General features: G+C 46.0%; 1 protein-coding gene and 1 long non-coding RNA gene across 2 annotated transcripts in view; one reads left to right on the forward strand and one right to left on the reverse strand.

The window, feature by feature from the left end:
- Positions 1 to 11,314, reverse strand: part of LOC127594131 (uncharacterized) — a 105,063-nt gene extending 93,749 nt beyond the window's left edge. Inside the window, exon 1 of the long non-coding RNA XR_007960609.1 lies at positions 11,199 to 11,314. This is a non-coding gene — a long non-coding RNA (uncharacterized LOC127594131). The remainder of the gene's footprint in view (positions 1 to 11,198) is intronic.
- Positions 5,990 to 11,675, forward strand: adora1b (adenosine A1 receptor b). Its single transcript, XM_052055611.1, has 2 exons — positions 5,990 to 6,613; positions 9,169 to 11,675. Exons 1-2 carry the CDS (start codon positions 6,273 to 6,275, stop codon positions 9,914 to 9,916), a joined length of 1,089 nt encoding a protein of 362 aa, XP_051911571.1. The 5' UTR covers positions 5,990 to 6,272; the 3' UTR covers positions 9,917 to 11,675.
- The last annotated feature ends 11,412 nt before the right edge of the window (positions 11,676 to 23,087 follow it).

Consider the following 23,087-nt stretch of genomic DNA (forward strand, 5'->3'; position numbering starts at 1 on the left):
TAATCGAGTTAAAATGGTCTTAAATTAATGCAGATAATAGCACTAATATATATATATATATATATTAGTGCTGTCAAACGATTAAAATATTTAATCGCGATCAAATGTATAATTTCATAGTTAGAATTATCCGTAATTAATCAAAAATTTCCTTTGATTACTTTTTCTCCTATTTTCCCATTTTATTGCTCTTATCAACATGGAATCGTGGATCAGTTTTCTTTGTGCAAAATGCTAATATTAACCGAAACAACAATTTCGACTTTCAATTTCACGTGAACATTTTTCACATTTTCATTTTGCAGCAGTTATTCAAACTTAGAGCACATTTTATTATTTAGAGCAACGTCACATCCGTGACGTGGTGCCGCATTAATCTCGAGATAAAAAAAATTAATCGAGTTAAAACGGTCTTAAATTAATGCAGATAATGCATTAAACTGACAGCACTAATAAACTAATAAAAACAATTTGAATCACATCATCATAATCATCTGATGATGATCATAATAATACGATGAGGTGATGACCCTGGACATTTGTATGATTTTCACGGTCACAACGGCCATTTGAGGGGAAACCGCGACGACGTCGCGAGGAGAATGACTTTGACACCCCTGACTTAGCATTTGGAAGCATGCAGGAAATCCTTCTGCTGACTTAGCAAAAGGAATACATTAGTTTGCTAAAAAATGGCAAGAAACAGAGTTGGGGTCAGTGTTTGCCAGATGGCTACGCCACATCTCGCCTGATCATGACCAACACTGCATACACGACACACACATACACACGCTTGGCGAAAACGGGGTCCACTGATGCACTGGGCCATGTGGCACGATTCAACACGAGTCATATTTAGAGTGCCTCATCGTTGCATGTGAGCACACATGTGTCACACGCAACAGAGTGTACAGGTACAAGTGTGAGGAGGGGCGAAATTTCACTCTGGAGCGCGTCGTGGTCACGACATAGAAAACCCTCACAACGACCCAGTTTGCTAGCCACCAGGGACTTGAAGTGGATGTATTTTTGCAGCTCAAACATGGAGTGATGGGTTGTGTGAGAAAGATGCTGAATGAAATAGCATCTATTTTTGTTCCTCATTTGTAGAAGTGGTATTTGATTTGACATATGAGCGAGCAGGGTGTGGTTCCGCCTGCGTTTGTGTTTTTGAGAGCAGAGACAATGACTTGATTTTTAATCCCTGCTTCTTTTTTTTTGGTCCCCTAAAAATAAAAGCAAAGTACTGTAGCTGATGTTATTAACAATAACTAATAGTATCCACTTCACTAAGCAAATACATGAATAAAGAATTAAATTGAAATATGAATGAAAGAGCATTTATTGTCGCGCCAAGAAACGCGTTAATTGTGGGGGGGTTCATCTTAACTCATTCGGTACCAGCCAATTCTGGACCAAGGCTGAAAAGACGTTTAAAAACGTCTTTGGGAGTGAATGAATTAATGGCCCGAAAGCGTCATACTGCCATTGGATTCTATCAAATAAAACTTCATATTGTACGTATGAACGCAAACAGGAAGTGGAGCGACGTGACATGTCGGCAACTTTCTGAGGATTTTTTTTTTTTCCAAAAGGTGATTCCCCACAGTGGCTTTTGGCGTCACCCACCCTGCGGGAATGGGAATGCGAAGCGGAACCGCTGACTTCGTCATGCAGCCGCGCCCATGTCATCTAATAGCAGCACGCAAAGAGATGACTTTGCAGAAAACGCCGAGCCTCACAAATGTCCCGCTGCATCATCCACCCCCCCCCACAACCCCTCCCACCAACGCATCCATAAAAATACATATGCCAGATGTGTGTCAACCGTCGTCGGAAAGATTTATGATCCCAACGCGGGCGGCACGGTGAGTGAGTGGTGTGCACATCTGTGTTTATCAACAAATCAAAGTTATCATCAAAGTTATTTCGCATTATCAATTGATTCATCAATTCTTTCGACGTTTTAAAAGGGAAATCTGAAATTGGCAACCCGATTCGGTCAATGGAAAGAAAAAAATATACAGTGTGGGCCATGATTTATATCAATCATAAGATAGATTGTTTCCAATATAAAATATTGGGACTTATGTTTGGTCCAATATTCCCAAATCATAATGAGTAACTCGTTATATGACGTACGCCATTATGGCCGGAACTTAACTCTTTCATTTCACAAGACGTACTTGTACATCTTTTTAAAATTAGGCCCCGCCTACCAAGGACGTACTTGTATGTCTAAGTCTTTTTTTTTTGCGTCATAGAGAGGAGGAGGATCTGATGCAATCTGTAAATGAGAAGAAGCCGTTTGCATTGTAAATCATGTAAAAAAACGACCAGTAGGTGGCAGTGGTGCCTCACGTGCTTTTACAAAAATCGCTTTTTCTCCGTTTTTTTTTTTGCCCAGGAATCGCCATTTTCATGAAACTTAGCCATTTTGTAATGCCGATTGCTGAATACTGGAAAAAGATAGGAAAAAAATTCTGCCAAGAGAGTCCAAACTGTATTTTGGTAGGCTCCGTGTTTATATAGCATTAGAACCAAATATTCTGTGGGCCTTGCAAGATCAAAATAAACCGTCAAAATAGCGTACCGGAGGTAAGCGCTACCTTGAAGAGGTTTCGGATGGAAGGTTTCCCAGGCCCGCTGCGAGGCCCATATGTCTGCTTCCTTCCTTCTTGGCAGCACGCCGGCTTGTCGTCCACCGCTCATGATGAGCACTCCGCGTGGCCACGCAGACGGCTCGTGTCTTGAGACTGCACGCTGTCCTGTCACCACGAGCACCGCAGACAAACGATGGCCATCATTCCTCCGTCGACAAGGTCGTCAATCGATTGCTGCATGCTGACCGTTTCATTGTCTTTTCCCCTTCCGGCAAAGGTCTGTGGTGGCTTCCTGAATGGAAGGTATGACGTCCACGTAGCTGTCCCTCATCCTAATGAACAGGTGACACATTTTCACCCGGGTCCTTCCCATGTTTTGCATTTTGGCCCCATTAGACAGCGCGTGCAGTCATTATTAGCGGCAGTTGACGGCCGCCGTCGTTCGTGTTCGTATTACGAAGTCGCCGTCTCTGCCGCCTGTGGTGTATTCAATGACACTTCGTAAACGAGGGTTCTTTATCGTGGAGAGTTGCAAAATATATGACTCGGAGTCTTATCATTTCTACCGGGATGTTTCATTTAAAAATACTATAAGATCACTTTGTGTTCTGATAAGCGTAGAAACAATATTTGTTAGTCAGTCAGAGAGCTACGAGGAATGCAGAGTGATAGCTGTCCGGGACTGAATGCTGTTTAACCATTGCTCCCTCCCGCCATATTGTGTTGCGGTGTTACAATAAAAAGAGCATCTGTAATCCACCTGAGTGTCAGTCATGTATGAAAGCGACAGCGACACACATACACATACACAAACACACACACATACGTAGATAGGCAGACTAGCTAGCTAGCTAGCTAAACTCTAGCTAGCTAGCTAAACTCTAGCTAGCTAGCTAGTCAGATCAAATGGGGGTAAAACGGGCTGCTTTCTTGACTCAGCATAAAATTTTTAGTTGTTACAGATTTCATCATTTCTCAAATTTTGGACCAGGGAGCGATTTCATGTTGTCTTCTTGTTTGTCAAAGAGGCGTTGAATGACTTACGGTTCAGTATTGAAGCCCTAAACATTCAGGCACAATATCAAATTGATTCTATTTATTGCCGATTGTGTTCTTTGCCATCCTCGGGTGCAATTGAACTTTGAACCTCGGCATCTCCACACAAGACGTCACTGCAACGCGCGTGTGTACCTGAGACAATGGCAGGTCACGGTTCACTGTGCTCTGTCCTGGGCTGCTCCCTGGAGGAGGTGGGCAGCAGGAGGATGCTAGCCAAGCTAACGGCTATGATGGACAGACCCTTCCCCCACCCGCTCCTCCGGGCCACCCTGACAGCACCGGGCAGCTCCTTCAACCAGAAACCGAGACAGCCGCGCTGCAAGAAAAGAAGAGGTACCGCCGCTCGTTCCTGCCGACTCCCGTCAGGCTATTGAATAGACGGTCCTGAAAAGCTGGACTCACCCCCACTCACCCATTTTTAACATGCTTATGTCTATATTTTACCATTTCTATTGATTGACATACTTTTTGTCTTCTACTTTCTCCCTTTCATCTTTTTCCGGCTGTAAACTGGGAATGTTTCCATTGTGAGACAAATCAAGGTTTTCCCATTTTATCTTGTAAAAGTGACACGATGGTTGAGGCGGGCGCCGTCGTTGGAAATGTCACTCCCTGATGGTCAGACGCGCATAAAAAATGGCTCCTCCTCAGATATGGGCTCGTAAAAGACTCTGCTTAGAAGCCTCCAGCGCAGAGGGGCTGGGATTTCTGCAAGTCTTCCCTCTCTGCATCGTGGCCATTTGTGTCCAGCCCCATATTTTAATACAGTATTGTTATTTTCTGAAAGAGGCGTAAACTTATATCACAAAAAAAAGAAGTTCAGCTGATTTTTTTTTCCTTGGTAGCACTATTAAGTGTGATTTTTGCATTATGGTGTTGCGTTCATGAACTTTCACCAGTATCGCATTTATTAGTATGCCAAAGGCGATTCAATGCATTTTTTTTTTTAAATAGGGCACCTTCACAAGTTAATGATATGCAACACGTACTTTGCACATCGTTAGGTCATGCAGGTGTTCCTTGATGTGCGTCATTTGTTGTCCTTTGCTCTTATCGACGCCGTTGGCAAGGGTACAAGGTCCAAAGCTCTGCGCCCTTCTGTTCAGGACCCGAGCCGTCCCAGGAAGGGGCGCTGCTTGGCTCAGACCACGCTGGCAAATCTCACCTGGCTGTGATTTGTTAAGCACAAATCTGTTATGATGACTGCAATATATTGAGCACATTTAGAAAAAAATTAATACAAATAAATGACTACAGCAGTACTTCGATTTCTGAGTTTAATTTGTTCGATGACAAAATTTGTAAGTCGTGTACTTCGATTCCAAATCAATACCCATTAAATCAATACCCATTAAAGTGCCATAAAGAACCTTCCACTGTCCTTTTTAGTAGGGCCAGACCAATACAGATTTTTTTTTGTGAGCCCAGTGCGCGTTCTAATATTTGACAGAAAAAAATGCACAAAACCGATGAATCAGCCTTTTAATTTGAAAAATATTTCTTGAATCAAGGTGGTCCAGGCTTGGCCCCTCTAGGGACCCCCGACCCCTTGGGACCCCCGACCCCTTGGGACCCCCGACCCCTTGGGACGGACGGATAGATGAATGAAGACATGAATGGAGGCTGTTGTACGATACTTTGTCCAATGGTATTTGTGAAGCATGGAGAGAAAAATTGGCCAAAATTGGCAGAATTTTTGGCAAAAAAGAAAAATAGCTTCTTATTGTACAAAAAAAAAAAAAAAGACCCCGGGGGTGTTCCCGCCTCGAGTGTATAAAATAACGGAACCACGTAAAGAACATTGGTCTCTGATTGGTTGTTTAACCTTGGGCGTGGTCGTTTCTTACATTTCAAATTGGAGGTAACATGATATATTTGGTTTCATTTTTTTTTTTCATGTCCAGTATTCCTGTCAAGTCATGATGACAAATGCAGGAGAAAGGGCTTTTTTAGGAGGATTACAATGTGTCCCTGCGGGGGGGGGGGGCAATAAAAAAACACTTTCTCTTTTCTCTGGAAATGTGATTAAGGACTACTCCTCGTTCCTTTTTTTAATGGCACACGGTCTCTTCATCCATTTTTAAAAGATCTGTAGTGATGTCGATTTTTGTGGATATTCTCGGCTCCGGCCCAAAATTGAACACGTGATGTAAAGTGAACGCCGTTCAAAAAAAAAGGGGAACTGGATGGCTATTTGGAAGCAAGTGCGCGAAAGCAAAGGGGATGGAAGGAAAACGAGGTGGGAGGGGAGCCGTGCGCGAGGGCGCACCCGCACGCGTGACGTTTCTGGTGTCGGCTGTTTGCTGAAAGCTTTTCTTTTGTTCGGTCGCGGAGTCCCCCCTCCCAGCCCCCACCCACCAATCTCCATCCATCCTCTTGCCCCGCGCGCATGCACGGAGAGCAGGATGCTCCTCTCCTCCTCTTTCCCGCTTCTGCAGGAGATGCAGCCGAGTGGAGGCGGCGCGCATCGGCGCCGGGGACGCACGAACCTCCGCACCTGCACCCGGACACATTGAGCAAAAAAAAAAAAAACTCAAGAGGTATTTTTTTTTCCTTCTTTCTTGCCTTGTTTCCTCCCACCCCCTTCCCCCGGCTTGGTCCTCTTCAAGGATGCCCGGAGCATTGCTGTCTTCCCGGTCCCTCTACATCGGCATGGAGGTGGCGATCGCAGTGGCGTCGGTGGTCGGCAACGTGATGGTGGTGTGGGCGGTGAGGATCAACAAATCCCTGCGGGACACCACCTTTTGTTTTATCGTGTCGCTGGCGTTGGCCGACATCGCGGTGGGGGCGCTGGTCATCCCGCTGGCCATCACCATCAGCATCGGGCTGCAGACGCACTTTTACAGCTGCCTGATGGTCGCCTGCACGGTTCTGGTTCTCACGCAAAGTTCCATCCTGGCGCTGCTGGCCATCGCTATTGACCGATACCTGAGAGTCAAGATCCCCACCAGGTAAGCTCGTGATCGCGAGTGTCCCCGGGGCTCAATGTGCTAAATGCGCCTCACCGCGGAGCAAACCGGCGCGCTGAGGCATGGTGAACTTTGGTGCCCTCCTGGAGTTAGGATTTTTGTTCCGTTTGCGAGAAAAACGGGGAATCATTTCAGTCATTTAGCTCAACAACTTTAAAACAACAACTTTGTCTTGGGAACGCCCCCCATCTCCCCGCTAGCTTAGTGCTAACACGTAATGGCAAACGCCATTGATGGGCTAACAAAACTAGCACCGGTAGCCTTTGTCGTATTTGAACACAAACGGTGGTGCAACACATGTTGACAAACTCATTCATTCATTCATCTTCCGTACTGCTTGATCCTCAGTAGGGTCGCGGGGGGTGCCGGAGCCCATCCCAGCCGTCTCCGGGCAGTAGGCGGGGGACACCCTGAATCGGTTGCCAGCCAATCGCAGGGCACACAGAAACGAACAACCATTCGCACTCACACTCACACCTAGGGACAATTTAGAGTGTTCAATCAGCCTGCCATGCATATTTTTTGGAATGTGGGAGGAAACCGGAGCACCCGGAGAAAAGCCACGCAGGCCCGGGCAGAACATGCAAACTCCACACAGGGAGGCCGGAGCTGGAATCGAACCCGGTACCTCTGCACTGTGAAGCCCACGTGCTAAGGGCCGCCTATCACAATTTAATTGAAGCTGTTAACCCATGACGCACAAAGTATTGAATTTTTAATGCTGTCAATTTGTGTTTTATTATGTACAACATGACAGTGTGTTATTTATCTTTTGAAACACACTGGAAAAACACCCTTGGGGGGGGGGGACATAGTGAGGCAGCTTTATTTCTATAGTGCAGTGCGGCATTTGAGGTAACTCAACGTGGTTTTTTTGTGTTTTCTCTCACAATTTAGTGACAGAAGCGTGTACGTCAAATATATCAATGTTTATATCTCAACAACAAAATGAGTCATTCAATTTTGAGCATGTTATTTGTAGTCCCATCAAAATGAATTCAGCATTATTTGTTCAATGAATGAAACATTCCTAAAAGTCTAAACGTGCGAATAACTGGCCTTTTTGCTCCACTTGGAGACGTGGCCGTCCCGACACGTAACATCCGTGATCGATACGAATCCGACGCATGAAAGCTGAGCCTAATTGCAACGTTTCCTTTCGCTTCAGGCGAGTTGTGCGCAAATGTCAGCTGTCGATCTCGACCGACGCTTCCCATGCAATGCCTTGATCCAATTTTTTTTTTTTTGGTGGGTGTCTGCCTCTTTCGTGTTCGTATACCGGGAAACGTATCATATATCATAGCGCTTGCATTCTCGGAGCACATGAAACGATATCTGGGTCAATATCAGTATGCGGAAGAGCCTTTGGGAATATCGTCACTCAGTCGTCGCAGAACTGGAGCAGGAGAAGGAAGCTATTAGAAGTGGGCAAATATTTGCACCCAGTACCAGTACGATGATGATTTCTTCTTTTTTAAATTTTTTTTTTTGACCATTTCCTTGAATGGAGGCGGCCCGGTAGTCCAGTGGTTAGCACGTGGGCTTCACAGTGCAGAGGTACCGGGTTCGATTCCAGCTTCGGCCTCCCTGTGTGGAGTTTGCATGTTCTCCCCGGGCCGGCGTGGGTTTTCTCCGGGTGCTCCGGTTTCCTCCCACATTCCAAAAATACGCATGGCAGGCTGATTGAACACTCTAAATTGTCCCTCGGTGTGAGTGTGAGCACGGATGCTTGTTCGTTTCTGTGTGCCCTGCGATTGGCTGGCAACCGATTCAGGGTGTCCCCCGCCTACTGCCCGGAGACAGCTGGGATAGGCTCCCGCACCCCCCCGCGACCCTCGTGAGGATCAAGCGGCTCGGAAGATGAATGAATGAATGAATGAATCCTCGAATGGATTTTGCCACGTGCCTCACACTACTCTGAACTCTGAACTACGCTGATCGTTCGGCAAGCCCCGTCTTTAAAAGTCTCCTTAAAAATAGTTTTTATTCTTTGGCTTTTCACTCAGCATGATTGTTAGTTTGACTGTTTTTTTTGTTTTGCGTTACAACCATGTGGCTTCGTAGTAAAAGAGTGTGGGTGCCTGCAGTCCAGACCCGCCTCCCATTGGAAATGTATGTTGGAAAAAAAAAACATCTGCAGATTTTTGCTATTTTTGACGATTTCAAAATGGCTAATATCAGATGAGCCAATCATCTGATACTATCAGATGAAAATAAAAATACAGCATAATTAAGATTCATCATATCATAGATTCTATTCACGTCTAATTTCACATCATATTTAATGTATGTCACGTTATTTTCGCATATTAACTCATTCAATATCGGCCAATTCTGGAGCAAGTCTGAAAAGACGTTTAAAAACGTCTTTGGGAGTGAATGAGTTAACATCAAATGTAATGCTCTAGGCTTTGACCAAGTTTACAACACCCGCGCTTTTAGCGGTAAATGTCTTCAACACCCGCACTCTCCCGCGAGCGATCTCGGCGCTAAGCTGACGCTTCTTCTCCGTTGACCCCCCCCCCACCCTCCCGCAGGTACAAGCGGGTGGTGACGCCCCGGCGAGCGGGTGTGGCCGTGGTGGTGTGCTGGACGGTGGCTTTCGTGGTGGGCCTCACCCCCATGCTGGGCTGGAACAATCTGGAGCGTCTGAGGCAGAACGGCTCCGTTGGCTCCGAGCTGGTCATCACGTGCCAGTTCGAGAACGTCATCAGCATGGACTACATGGTCTACTTCAACTTTTTCGGCTGGGTGCTGCCCCCCCTCGTGCTCATGCTCCTGATCTACGCCGAGATCTTCTACATGATCCATAAGCAACTCAACAGCAAGAAGCTGACGGGCAGCCACAGCGACCCCAACAAGTACTACGACAAGGAGCTCAACCTGGCCAAATCTTTGGCGCTGGTCCTCTTTCTCTTCGCCATCAGCTGGCTCCCGTTACACATCATCAACTGCGTGACGCTCTTCTGCCCCGAGTGCCAGAAACCCATGGTCCTCCTCTACATCGCCATCCTGCTCACTCACGGCAACTCGGCCGTCAACCCCATCGTCTACGCCTTCCGCATCAAGAAATTCCGCGCGGCCTTCCGCAAGATCTGGCGGCAGTATTTCTGCTGCGAGGACACCGCGGCTCTGGAGATGCAGCCCAGTGACAGGAAGTGGCAAAGCGTCAATCCCGAACCGGGTCGGGTGTTACTGCCCGACGGTCCGCGGCCTCAGAACCGGAGCGCCGAAGCCCTGCAAGTGAAAGACCAGCCGCCCTTATTGGCGCAGAATGACGTTTAGCACGAGGAATGCAAGGAATCCATCTTGAAAACACACCAAGGTTCCCCGGTTCCCCAACGTGAGCCGATGAGAGGCGATGATGCCTCCACTTCGGGGTTTTCGGGAGGCGACGCGGAGGGTCCTTCCCAACCACAGCAGCAGGATTGGGAAGACATGGACCTTCTGACCATGTACCTGTGGTTGACAAAAGCTCAAAACCATCCACCATGGCGCCGCTTGTCAACAAACGTGTCATTTGACCAGGGGGCGGAGCCATTGAGGAAACGGTCAATGGCTTGAATCATGATTTTTAGCCTTCTTCGTTTTTTTTTTTTTTTAATCACTGTAGTTTAAATGTGTGTGATGTCAGTCATGAGATAAACTGCCTAAAAAGTGTTGGAAGAACTTCACATTTCAATGGGAAGCCATTCGTCCATTTCCTACCGCTTATCCGTTGTTTGGTCGCGGGGGCAACGGCTTTAGCAGGGGAGCCCACGCTTGCCTCTCCTCGGCCACATCTTACAACTTTTCCGGAAGGATTCCAAGGCGTTTCCAGGCCAGCCGGGAGTGAGTCCTGGGTTGTCCCGGGGCCTCCTGCTGTTGTAACGTGCAGATGCCCGAGCCACCTCATCTGGCTCTTCTCAACATGGAGGAATAGTGACCACCGACACCCCCCCAAACCCTCCCCTCACTCGTTGAGTCAGCTTCTCACCTTATCTCTAAGGGAGAGCCCGGACACCCTACATAGGAAATTTCGATCACTTGTCTCCGGAATGTCGTTCTTTCGGTCATGACACTGGAAAGTTGATTAAAAAAAAATAAATCAACGTGGAAACTCAGAGAGACTGTGGTGAACGTGATCCTTAAAGGACTGGCTAATCAACTGACTTCTCTTGCTCGGATTACCGACACAGACGCGCCTCTTTGGACAAGGGAAATGGATCACTCTGCGGCGCTGACGCTAGCTAGCAAGCTAGCCGTGATTATTTTGGTCACGTGAAGCAAGCAATCAAACGTTTGATTTATTACCTGCAGTCCACCAACCCCAGTGACAAGGTTTGATTCCTCGTCTATGCCTTTCGACGTGGCTCTTATGTCATCAAGCAGTCCTGCCTGGAAGGATCTTCTCCAAACAACAATTTCTGACATGAACTACTCAGTTTCCGCTGGATTATTTATTTTTATTTGTGCGTTTTTTATTTTTATTTTTATTTTTTAAGGACATTGAAAATATCGAAACCTTTTGGGGATTTATCTGGTAGCGGAACATGTTTTTTTTGTTTTTTTCCAGAATCTAAATCACCTTTGTCATTGCAAACAATGCAACATTAGTCAATGAGATGTGATGTTTTCAGTTCAGGGTCGTGACCTCTGCCACCCGCAAGTGCCCTGGCGTCTACGCTTGCAAACATTCTGAAAAGGTCGTTAAATTTGCAATAATTTCCAAGCATTATGACGTGACTTGGTGGGAGTCGTAGTGCGTGAGGCGGGGCTTTTCAAAATGTTGGGGGCTGGTGGCACCTTACAAAGTGGCCCTTCACTCCAACCAAACATAAAGAGCACATGATGTTATCAAATTCAAAAATAAAATGGAAAAAAAATCCTATTTTCACGGTCTTTGCGAGGGAACACAATGTTTTTTGTTTTTTTTTTCTTCCATGTCACCTTTGGGGCCCTGGAGTCCGGTACTGTCCTGTGCGGCGTGACTTCATCGTTGTAATAGATAGAAAGAAAAAAACTACACGCGTGTTGGGCCTGTGTCCTATTTCATAAAATCTTAGATCAACTTCACTAATCAGCATACATTTCCCAAAAGTTCAATGAATGAATGAATGAGCGAGCGACCTACATCGAAGATACGCTGTGGCTTTGTTTGATGGGTCTTATTCCGACTCGCTCCGAATGGGAAACACTGTTTGTAAAGTGGCCCAGCGCCTGCGCATGGATGTCAGCTTTGAAGGCGGTTAATCCCGGACTGGCATAGTTTTTTGCATGTCATCCCCGCTGAGAAGCAATCAATGATTAATAAAAAAAAAAAAAAAGAAAGAAAAATGAGGCCGTCAAGGCTGACGGCACGTTTGTTGCATCTCATCTTATGTGGAACGTGAAAACCTTGCTGGCAGTGGCACTAATGATTCTGTCTGATTAGCATAAAAACAAGCCAGAGACACATTGCAGCAGATGGAAAATGTCGACGCGGTGAAGTTGACCTCTTAAAGTCTGATGCGATGCAGTTTCATGGCGATGAATGAACCCTTGAACTCATTGGAACTATAAACATCAACATTTTAGCCTGTTTTCTAACATGTTCTGGACCAAACTGGTCCTACTCACTGAATCGTTTGTGTTTGTTCGTTTCCTCCACTGTCAATCTGTTTTCGAATGAAAGGCTGGAAATCGTATTTTTTTTGTATCCAATTAATCGAGTAATCAACAAAATAATCAAGAGATTAATAGTTTATCAAGATAATTGTTCTATGCATCTCTGGTTAATTGTACAGTATGCCAATGCTTATTCGTAGTTTTTCCCAATGCAATTATAACGACCTTCGATTATTTGCTGATTTACCCTGTTGGTAAGCTGAGATATTAGAAATATTCTGCATAGTGCGCGATCAATTGAAAGTGGGATGTAAATGAATAAAATAAAGAAAGCCCAACCCTTTGGTTTACAGATTTCATCAGGTCAAAAAATGGCCCATTATTTTCGGACTGAGTTGACTGGCTTATTAAAATTCATATTTGCACACCACTTTGGTAACTTCATGAGTGGCAATTACATATCCGTGGCTGTTAAAATCTCCCGAAATGGCCAGAACCAGACCGTTGGAGTGCATGCCACCACTTTGAATAAATTCATCACTGTCTCTTTAAGAGTTGCGCTGGTAAAGTCCCGCGAGAACACGGAGCGCGAGTGAGACTCCGACCCGGAAGTGTCGAGAGGGCGAAATGCCCGCGAAACTTGACGGTCTCTCAGCTGTGCTTGCACCCGATTGCCAACTGTAATCGCCATGGTAACCCGGGAGATATTCAGGTAATCGGTAATTTACAATTAAGCAAATGAAGTGGTATATTTTGATCGATGATTGATTATTTAGGTGGTATTTGTACAGTAGAATATCGTGTATGTGAATTTGAACGCTGCCGCGTGGTGACTCCTGTGGGTAGCGAAATCCTTAACATGTAAAATTGTTTTTTCTCATTGTTGAATAAAACAAAAAACACATTCAGACATGTATAAACATGTTCATTACAATTAGTTGCATACAGTGTGAAGGAAAGCTTCAGTCAGCAAAAAAAAATAAAAGTGCCTTCTCCACAGAAATGCGCAGCACCCCAAAATTGTTTACGATCGTTTTTTCAATCTGTTGGCCATGATTTTGTTGCCATTACGGATGATTGTCAAAATAGTCGGAGTCATCTGGGAAACTCCCTTTCGAAAGTGAGAACCAATTTCGGCCTTCACAGACAGCGAGAATTCAAGGCCGCACCGCTGTGCCTCCAGAAGTACAATGTTCGAGTCGATCAGTAACGTCGTCGGGGATCCTGCGCTGTACTTTTTTTTTCACCAGCAAGGTGACAGATGTTCAGTCAGGAATAAAGCCCACCAAAAATATATTTTATGTTTGGTCAAGACCTTCCACAGACCCGGCCATATGAACAATTTAAAACGATTGTTGCACTGAACGTTCCTATAGTAATGTTTTAGTATGTATTTAGTCATTGTAAAATGTCTCTTTCTTTTCAATGTTGTTCTATGAAACCTGGAAAACACACGGAGGAGATGTTACTCGCTAGTGTTTTAGTTACAAGTTACTCAGTAACCAAACGCAGTGCAGCTCAGCCTTTAGTAAGCAAACATCAGAGCTAGCTTATGCTTTTAGCGGCACGTCCAAGTCACTTGAAACTTCCTAGCAAACTGTAACGCACTGTACATGTATTTTCAGAGGCTATTTTGAAAGAACAAAAACAAAAAAAGCATAATTCTTAACGCCTCTAAAATTAATCTCAACTTTGTAACAATAGGATGATGCAGGTCCCACGGTGACAAGAGGCGAGAACCACCCCCACCTGTCCGTCATGCGAGGTCAGATGGCATCGGCCCCATCGGTGAGGGCAAGTGAAAATGGATGAATGGGAGTTTTACAAAATGCACAATATTTGGTTTTATGTCACTCATACAACCCTGTCCACCCCTCCATCCCACAGAGTGACGGAGGAGATAAAAAAAATTGTTTGTCAGTCATGACCGACCTCTTCTGACTGCTTGTGAGCTACTGCCACCTGCTGGTCAAGTCTATCAAACAAAACATGACGTGAGTAGACGACTAACTCAAGAGAATTGTGACCAGTTGTTTTAAAAATAATAATCCTTAACAGCTCTCTTTCAATGTATTATTATTAAGACATTTAATATGGATTTATTTTTTTCTTTGGGATTACTTTTTTTTGAACCAGTCAAATACTTAATGTTCAACATCATTTATTTCATCTATTTGCAAGTCGAGTTAATTAATTGTATGGTCAACCCAAACTACGTTGCAAACCAAGTAATGTGTTTTTTTTTTTTTATTACCTTTTTGAAGAATAAACGTGCCCCGGGTCATTTTGAGCCAAGAAAATGATTGCGGTTAAAATATTTAAAAATGTAAGCGCTCAGATGGTGATGATAACATTGATATTTACTTACATATACAAAATAAATGGAAAGAAATGTAAATAGTGCTGCGTGACCCTGAAAAAATATTTTCTAATCAAAATATCAGCTGATTGTTATGTTTAGCCCCCCCCCGAGGACTTGACATTCCTCCCAACAGGAAATACAGTGGCCTTTAAAGGAAAAAGAGCTTTGGGTCCAACTTGTATTGAGCCTTAAATATCCGGTCAATGTTTATCAAGTGGACTTTTCGCCCTCCTTCCGCACCCCATGCATCACTTTGCGGCACAGTGACACGCAAGAGAGAGTCATTGATGGACGCGAAACTGCAAAAGCGCTCATGTCAGCGTTCAAGCAAGAAAAACGACACAGCGGCCCAACTACTTTTCGCCCTCGAGCTCCAAACCCCCAGCAAGGTTCGCATATTGCCGACACAGTGGCCAAACGCGCACGAGTGGGTGGCATACACTAAGTGCCTGCCTCAACAAGTGCTGCCACTGACTCACTTCCCCTCGGCTATCAGCTGTTTGCCCTTGATCAACACGGGGAAATTCCCGTGCCTTATTTCTATTTTATGAAGGCGTTGAAAAAAAAAGCCTGCCCACTTGACTCAGTACGTTCAAGGCCACTGTTATTGTGGCTCTTCCTCCGCTCGGTGACTCGGCGAAACGCTTTCGGATGGGGCCTTCACCTTGTTTTGGACCGTCAAGACACTTTTGTGTGCATCAAATCGCCTGAAAACGGCATGAAAATGAACACGCTATTGGCTCCACGTTCAAAATGAAATGTAGCACAAAGCATAATTAGCTAAAAAAGAGAACTCACGGTGCAGAGTTGCGGGGTTCGATTCCGGCTCCGGGCTTCCTTTGTGGAGTTTGCATGTTCTCCCCGCGCCTGCGTGGATTTTCTCCGGGTACTCCGCTTCCAAAAAACATGTTTGGCAGGTTAATGGAACACTAAATCACAGATGTCAAAGTCGAGGCCCGGGGGCCAGATCCGGCCCGTCACGTCATTTAATTTGGCACCCCTAATGTGAGTGGAGCATGGCGTCAAATTTTGAAGATCATTTGGCCCTGACAAAGAGGCGGGGGTCCATCTTCATTTTATGTTGAGAGGTTTGTGGTCCATTAGAAATGTTCATTCATCTTCCGTACCGCTTGATCCTCAGTAGGGTCGCGGGGGGTGCTGGAGCCCATCCCATCCCAGCCGTCTCCGGGCAGTAGGCGGGGGACACCCTGAATCGGTTGCCAGCCAATCGCAGGGCACACAGAGACGAACAACCATCCACGCTCACACTCACACCTAGGGACAATTTAGAGTGTTCAATCAGCCTGCCACACATGTTTTTGGAATGTGGGAGGAAACCGGAGCACCCGGAGAAAACCCACGCAGGCCCGGGGAGAACATGCAAACTCCACACAGGGAGGCCGGAGCTGGAATCGAACCCGGTACCTCTGCACTGTGAAGCCCACGTGCTAACCACTGGACTACCGGGCCGCCCCCATTAGAAATGTCCACTTTTTATTTCAGTGAAGATCCATTTTAAGAAGAAATACAGTCTCGACGGTAAATTGTTAATGTAGTGAAAAACAATGCTTTTGTCTTAAAAAAAAAAAACTCGGTGACGCGCACACTTTAGGAAAGCCGAAATCGTCCGGATGACCTCAAACCTTTACAAGTTTGTCTATGTTATTCTTTTCTTGTGGCAAATAAAAAACCGGCAGAGGAGTTGTTCTGTCTTGAACGCAATCGAGCAACTTTGTCAAAGGAGTGTTGCCTCGGCGCTGCTGTGAAGCGAGGGGGCGACGCTCCCCCCTCATGACTGGCAGTAATTGACTCCGAAGCGCGGCCGCCAAAACAACAGGCTGTCCGTAAAGTCGCCGCGTCTGCGTGGCCTTGACGTGAACGGCGGCTCTCGCCGCAGCAGACGCATTTGGGGCGCGTGGCCCCCGGCCAAAGCCGCGCGCTGCCTCCCACCGCTATTTATAGCAACGTGTACATTTTGGAAATGGAGTCAAATCGTGGAGAAATGAGAACCTCACAATGTTGCCAATCCCGACCGTGCTGCAGAACCTCTGCGGATGTTTTGAAGTTGTGAGTCGATGCTGTCCGGTATTTTCTTATTCCGCGTGCGTTAACATGTTCGCTAATCATAAATGTGAGTGGGATTTGTTGTTTTTCTGTTCATATCCTGAAACCGACTGGTGACCAGTCTGGTGCTCGTCTCCGTGCGCCCCGACGATGCCTGGCAACTCGTCAGTTGTCCGTCAACAGCATACGCGTCCTGCCATTGGCTGGCGACCGGTCCCAGGTGTGACTTATTTATTTATTAATTCATTCATTCATCTTCCGAGCCGCTTGATCCTCACTAGGGTCGCGGGGGGTGCTGGAGCCTATCCCAGCTGTCTTCGGGCAGTAGGCGGGGGACACCCTGAATCGGTCGCCAGCCAATCACAGGGCACACAGAGACGAACAACCATCCACGCTCACATTCACACCTAGGGACAATTTAGAGCGTCCAATCAGCCTGCCATGCATGTTTTTTTTGGAATGTGGGAGGAAACCGGAGCACCCGGAGAAAACCCACGCAGGCCCGGGGAGAACATGCAAACTCCACACAGGGAGGCCGGAGCTGGAATCGAACCCGGTACCTCTGCACTGTGAAGCCGACGTGCTAACCACTGGACTACCGGGCCGCCGATTTATTTATTATTATTTATTTTTTTTAAGTGGCCCTTCACATCACACAGACGAATGGCCGTCGATGCGCGCTCAGATTCCTGGGCGGCATCCAAGCGTAGCGGAGTGATCCAAGCCTCCGGGGTTTGGCTCGGCGTGTTGAGAAAATGCGCACACATCCACACCCAGACGCTGGCTTTTCAGGCCTATTCCGACAACGGCGCATGTTCTCTTTCCCGTGGTGTGTTTGTGTGAAATGAGGAGTTTCCCCCAACTTTCTGGAAATAAAGTGCCGCCTCAAAGTCGAGCCGCAATCTGTTCCGTGATGCTGGTCACGCTTCCACGTGGTCCACTTTCAAAATAGGAAATTCTCATTGAGATGAATTCGGGTCACAATACTTGACGCTATGGTCATGTTGAAGCTTGCCTTCAAAATAAGATGCACCACAAATACAAAGTGCATGAAAAATACGACTCGCCACCGCCGCATATTATGCATAGTGGGCTTGTTGCGTGGGAATCTCCCGTTGAGATAAATCCGTATTTGAAGTAGGACTCCTGATACTGTCTCTTCTCTTTCTTGAAAGTCGTAGTCTCCTGGCTGGGCCTTTTCCCCTTCCCAAAGAAACTTTCCAAAGACGTTTTTTTTTTTTTTTTACTCCTTTTGCTAGCTCTCGCGTTTCATTTTAGCGGTAACCAATCACGTGACAGAGAAGCGCGCCTTCACCTGTGTCAAGAGTGATATCCCGTAGACAGATGTAAGAGAGAGTCTGGCAAATTTTCAAAATAAAACATTGTGCGGATTCTGAAATAAATAACATGGAAGTAATGTCAGTTTTATTCTTTCGGTGCGACCCGGTACCAAATGACCCGCGGCCCGGGTCTTGGGGACCGCCGGTCTACGGTTTGAACACACTACATTAGTTTATGATTTATTTTTGTTCTTATACCACATGAGGGATCCCCTCCAAAATTGGGATCGAAGACATTTCGTTTCCTGTTGAAACTATCCCTGGAAAATCCCTTGTCGTGAGCTGGGCGAGTGTCCTTGTTGAGGACATCGGGCCTGAAAAATAAGGCCCGATGCCCCTGGCGTCAGTCTCAGGGTTCGTAGCAGACATTTGATTTGAAAGCCATACTGCACATTTTGCTTTTGATCACCGGTACTTGACTGCAGGGGGAACATGAGTCACGAGTGCGCTGCTCGATGACAACCGTCTCACTCACGGATTATTCCTGTCGAATTGGAGGATTTATGACTCATGACACAACGTCGGCCGTACGAGCGATACTAAAGAGCGTGGTGTGGTTTATGGTTGCTTACGCTCGGCCCCCCCAAAAAATGTCATGTTTTCATTGCTGTTTGTCTCGGAGTGGGATTATACACCAAATTCTTTGCCGGAGTAAACAACCCCCATCCCGGCCCACACGGGGAAAAAAACGCGTCATATTTTTCTTCGGATTGGGACAAGTTGTACACCGTGGTAGCTGTTTACATGCATTTCGTGTGTGTGTGTTTATGGGTATGCGAGTTGTTTCAGGTGTGGAGTCGATGAAAACAGTGATACTGGAAACGGGTCACTTGAAAAACCATCAACTCGACATTTGAACGCCGGCACTCGATTCAAGGGTGTGCTGGAGCCTCTCCCGCCGGTCTTTGGGTAGTCGGCGGGGAACACCCTCAACTGGTTGCCAGCCCATCGCAGTGCCCACATTGACAAAACATTCACAGTCTCGCTCACACCTTGGGACAATTTCGAGGTTTCCATTAACCTGCCATGCATGTTTTTGGAATGTGGGAGGAAACCGGAGCACCCGGAGAAAACCCGCTCAGGCACTGGGAGAACATGCAAACTCCACATGTGGAGCCCGGAATCGAACCCTGCACCTCTGCACTTTGAGGCCCAATTGCTAACCAGTCGTAACCACCGTCCGGGACAATTTCTCATAATGCAAACCTAAAAGCAATTTAAAGTTCTGCGTCTCGGTCAAAGAAACGTCGGGAATGGACAGTGGGAGCGGGGATTCCAATCCTCCCTTTGCAGATTGCCATTGAGCTGTCATTCAGATCCTGGCCGACGCTTTGAAATGGTGGGCAAAAAAATGCATCGTAACAAAATGTATATACGTGAAGAGATTGATTTTGGGTGGTGTGTAGAAATAGTTCTGTGCAGCGATCCGCTTTTGTTTCACAGTACGTCTGGATGCTTAATCTTGGCAATTTTGCAACTTTTCTGAGCCCTCGAGAAAGCCTTGATCGAAAAAGTAACTCGCGACCTCAATGATTGAATGAAAAATCGGACAGCACGGCCGCAATCCTTGACTCGGCCAGTCGACTTGTGTTGTTGGGTTAGTTTTCTTTGATTTAACGTGGCAATTTGTACATTAAAAAAACATAATTATGAATCACGCCATGGTCATTTGCTGTTTGTATTAGCGATGGCTGGAAAAATATTTTTTTCCAATTTGAAATTGAATGTGTGGTTTCGAGGCCGCGTTATGAGCCCGCTTTCAAGTCATTGAATTGGATTCCCCCCCCCACAAGCCTTTTGAGGAACTTCCCCTTGTGCCCTGACACGATCCAGCGCTGTCATGACGTCGTTGGCCACCTACCGCTTATGTGGATGCGTCTGTTATGACTGGAGCCAATTTTAGCAAGAATGCCCCGCATTGGAGTCTTTTTCAAGCTTCTCTTCCAGATGTATTTTGGGAGCAAAAAAAAAAAAAAAAAAAAACAAACCCAGATGACTTGGTTGACGTGGAGCCGCTTTCATTAAGGCTTTGACGCCGCGTCAAATTACTGTCAGATGTTTTTAAAACAGGGGCCTGCCTTGCCTGGATGCAGCAGGCAGCCAAGTCGAAACTTAAATTGCCAGTGCGGAAGCGAAACAACTATGAGGAATCACAAATACCCTTTTTACATTCCCCCCCCCCCCCCCCCCGTGCCCCCCGAAAAAAATTGGTGCTCTTTCAGCACCAGGAACAGTAGCTGGTGCGTCACAAGTTCTTACGAAGAACGTGTTTGGTTTCCACCGGCAGAGGGGCAACATCATTGTCGTAAAGCAGGCATGTCCAAAGTCCGGCCCGCGGGCCAAATCCGGCCCGCGGTCGAATTTAATCCGGCCCTCGGCCCCTGTCATAAAATCAGTGCCGTCTGGCCCGCAGGTTGGGCGCAATGGAACACGTGTTGCATTGACTGAGGTCTCGTCGACTGGTGAGTGATGTTTCATAGAGTACTGCTTCCCTCTAGTGGCTAAATGAGTAATAGCATTCACTAAATGAGTAATAGCATTTAGACACTAGAGGGCATCACTCACGAGTTAACAAGACATCACTCCGTGTTTATATTGACTGATATGTCATATTTCAAATTCCTGTTTCAAATGAACCAAAAGAAATTCTTAAGATTGTTGAAATTCAAATAAAAATGGAAATGTGAAACAGACTGGCTTACTAAAATTTGTTGAACAATATTGTTGTTCAATGTAAAGAATGTCAGCCAAGGTCGGCCCCCCGACATTTTACCACATAAAATCTGGCCCCCTTGGCAAAAAGTTTGGACACCCCTGTTGTAAAGTATCCACACAGGTGCTAATAATAATAATAATAATGCGCTGTTAGCATGTGCCAGGCAACTTAGCATAGCATTGATTATACTTGTATAATAATACATTTTATTTGCCTTTCACAACACTCAAGGACACTTTACACGCAAGAGCAAACAATAAAACCACAGATAAAATGATAAATAAAAGAAGAGAAGATTTAATTAGAATATGCAAGTCTGAATAGGTGGGTTTGGTTTTGAATGTGGGAAGAGAGTCAATGTTACGAATATTGGGTGGAAATGAGTTCCAGAGTTTGGGGGGGCAGAGCGGCTGAAGGCTCTGCACGCCATTGTGCTGAGACGGGCAGAGGGTATCGAGAGGTGGAGGGAGGATGAGGACCTGAGTGAGCGAGAAGGAATGGAAATCTGAAGATCTGATAGATGGTGGGGGCGGGGGGGGGGCAAGGTTATGGAGGGCTTTGAATGTATAATGTAAGTAATTTGAAGTTGATTCCAAGTTTGACAGGAAGCCCGTGAAGCTGTTGGAGGATGGGGGTGATGTGATGGAAGGAGGGGCTTCTCGTAATGATCTGGGCTGCCGAATTCTGAACAAGTTGAAGTTTATGGAGGAATTTGTGATGGACGCCGAAAAGAAGTGAATTGCAGTCGTTGTCGCGGGAGGTGACGAGACCGTGAACAAGGATAGCAGTGGTGTTTATGAGATTATTATTATATTATTATTATTATATTATCAATTATGAGGAGAAAAATTGTCGGCTTTGCGTAGGGTGGATTTGGTACCGACGAGGAGGAGTTCTGGTTTTTTTTTTTTGCTGTTTTACTTGCGGAACTTACTGCATAACAATCAGAAAACGCCTCTGTCTGTCAATCGGTTTCGATCATGGTGTCAAACTCGAGGCCCGGGGGCCAGATCCGGCCCGCCAGGTCATTTTATGTGGCCCGCGAAAGCAAATCATGCTTGTGAATTTGCTAAAATCTATCCCGGAATGTCAAATTGTCATGCGTAATAAATAATGTGGGAGGTTTTGGAAGAATTTTGCTGCCATGTTGACACTCGTTTGAACAAACGATTATAATTGACTGATTTTGATTATTTTTTTGTGGGAAAGTAATAATTTGGTGGTTTCACTGTCAAAACGGCCCTCCGAGGGAAGACTGAACTCCAAATTGGCCCGCGACTAAAATGAGTTTGACACCCCTGTTGTAGATGATCACGACGCCGGCCGGCAGTTGTCGATCGCATGCTAGCTGGGCACATCCGCCATCGTTCTTCTGGTGGGACAACAATTGTGCCAGAGTTCACAGTTTTGTTTTTGTTGTTAGTTTGGGTTCTGTTTATTTTTTTCTGGAAGTGACCAAACACTCCCCTTGAACTCTCCTCTCCAAAAACAAAATCAATTTCTCAGTGGCATGCTGAGCTGCAAAGGCACGGACGGATGTGTAGCCCCTTTTTATTGTCAGCTGCCAACAATTTTCAAACTCAACGAAAACAATGAAAATGCGACTAATTTTTAGCTCCCTCTATAAAGTCTTTAGCTACTTGTGTTTTTGCCGGTTGCGTGAACCGCACGTTAAATGCAAGCAAAACACAACACAAGATTTCATCATCTGTGCCCGTTTTTTTTTTTTTTTTGTGTGTGTGAGCAATCGCGATTGGAGAAGTTGCTGATGACATTCCTCAGATGTGCGAACAGGCTGATAGATGACGCCCAAGTAAATGTGTCAATAATGAGTGATCAACCGCATCAGGAAACTGTAATATAAGGAAGGATCTCGCAGTCATCCAACCACATCCACGACACGACATTTCAGGGACATTCGAACCATTTAAGGGCGCAACTTGAGAAAGGATGAAAAATCATTATTAGCGTGCAAATTAGCCGGAGCACTTTATTACTGGATGTTAGCATGCCTAGCATGTATGTTAGCATTTTAGCAATTTTCATCATACATTTCTTCAGTCATGCAAAGTCCACACAGGAGGGACCGAGTCCAGGTCTGAACACAGAACCGCCCAACCGTGAGAACTGCGAGCTCCCGCCGTGCTGCCCCAAGTGTGTCGAAATGTCCCCAAAAGGCTTCTCAATCATTTTGACCGAATGAGGCAAGTGGCTTGTGTCGACTTTTGTCACTTTTGGTGATGAAGTCGTGGGGACGCGTTGCGTCAATGTCATGATGAAGCTCATCGTTACAAATGAGTTGCGGAGAAACGGGAAGGCAAATGACATGAGAAAAAAAAACATGAGCTCATGGGAACAAAGCGACCAAATATTTGCAAGATTTCTGTT

The sequence above is a fragment of the Hippocampus zosterae genome, chromosome 2 (genome assembly GCF_025434085.1).
Source record: "Hippocampus zosterae strain Florida chromosome 2, ASM2543408v3, whole genome shotgun sequence".
NCBI lineage: Eukaryota > Metazoa > Chordata > Actinopteri > Syngnathiformes > Syngnathidae > Hippocampus > Hippocampus zosterae.

What these genes read in the sequence shown, in the direction of transcription:
- adora1b (XM_052055611.1), top strand. Translation starts at nt 6,273, where the DNA reads ATGCCCGGAGCATTGCTGTCTTCCCGGTCCCTCTACATCGGCATGGAG. An exon ending in AGAGTCAAGATCCCCACCAG is followed by an intron (nt 6,614 to 9,168) that starts GTAAGCTCGTGA and finishes ACCCTCCCGCAG; the next exon opens with GTACAAGCGGGTGGTGACGC.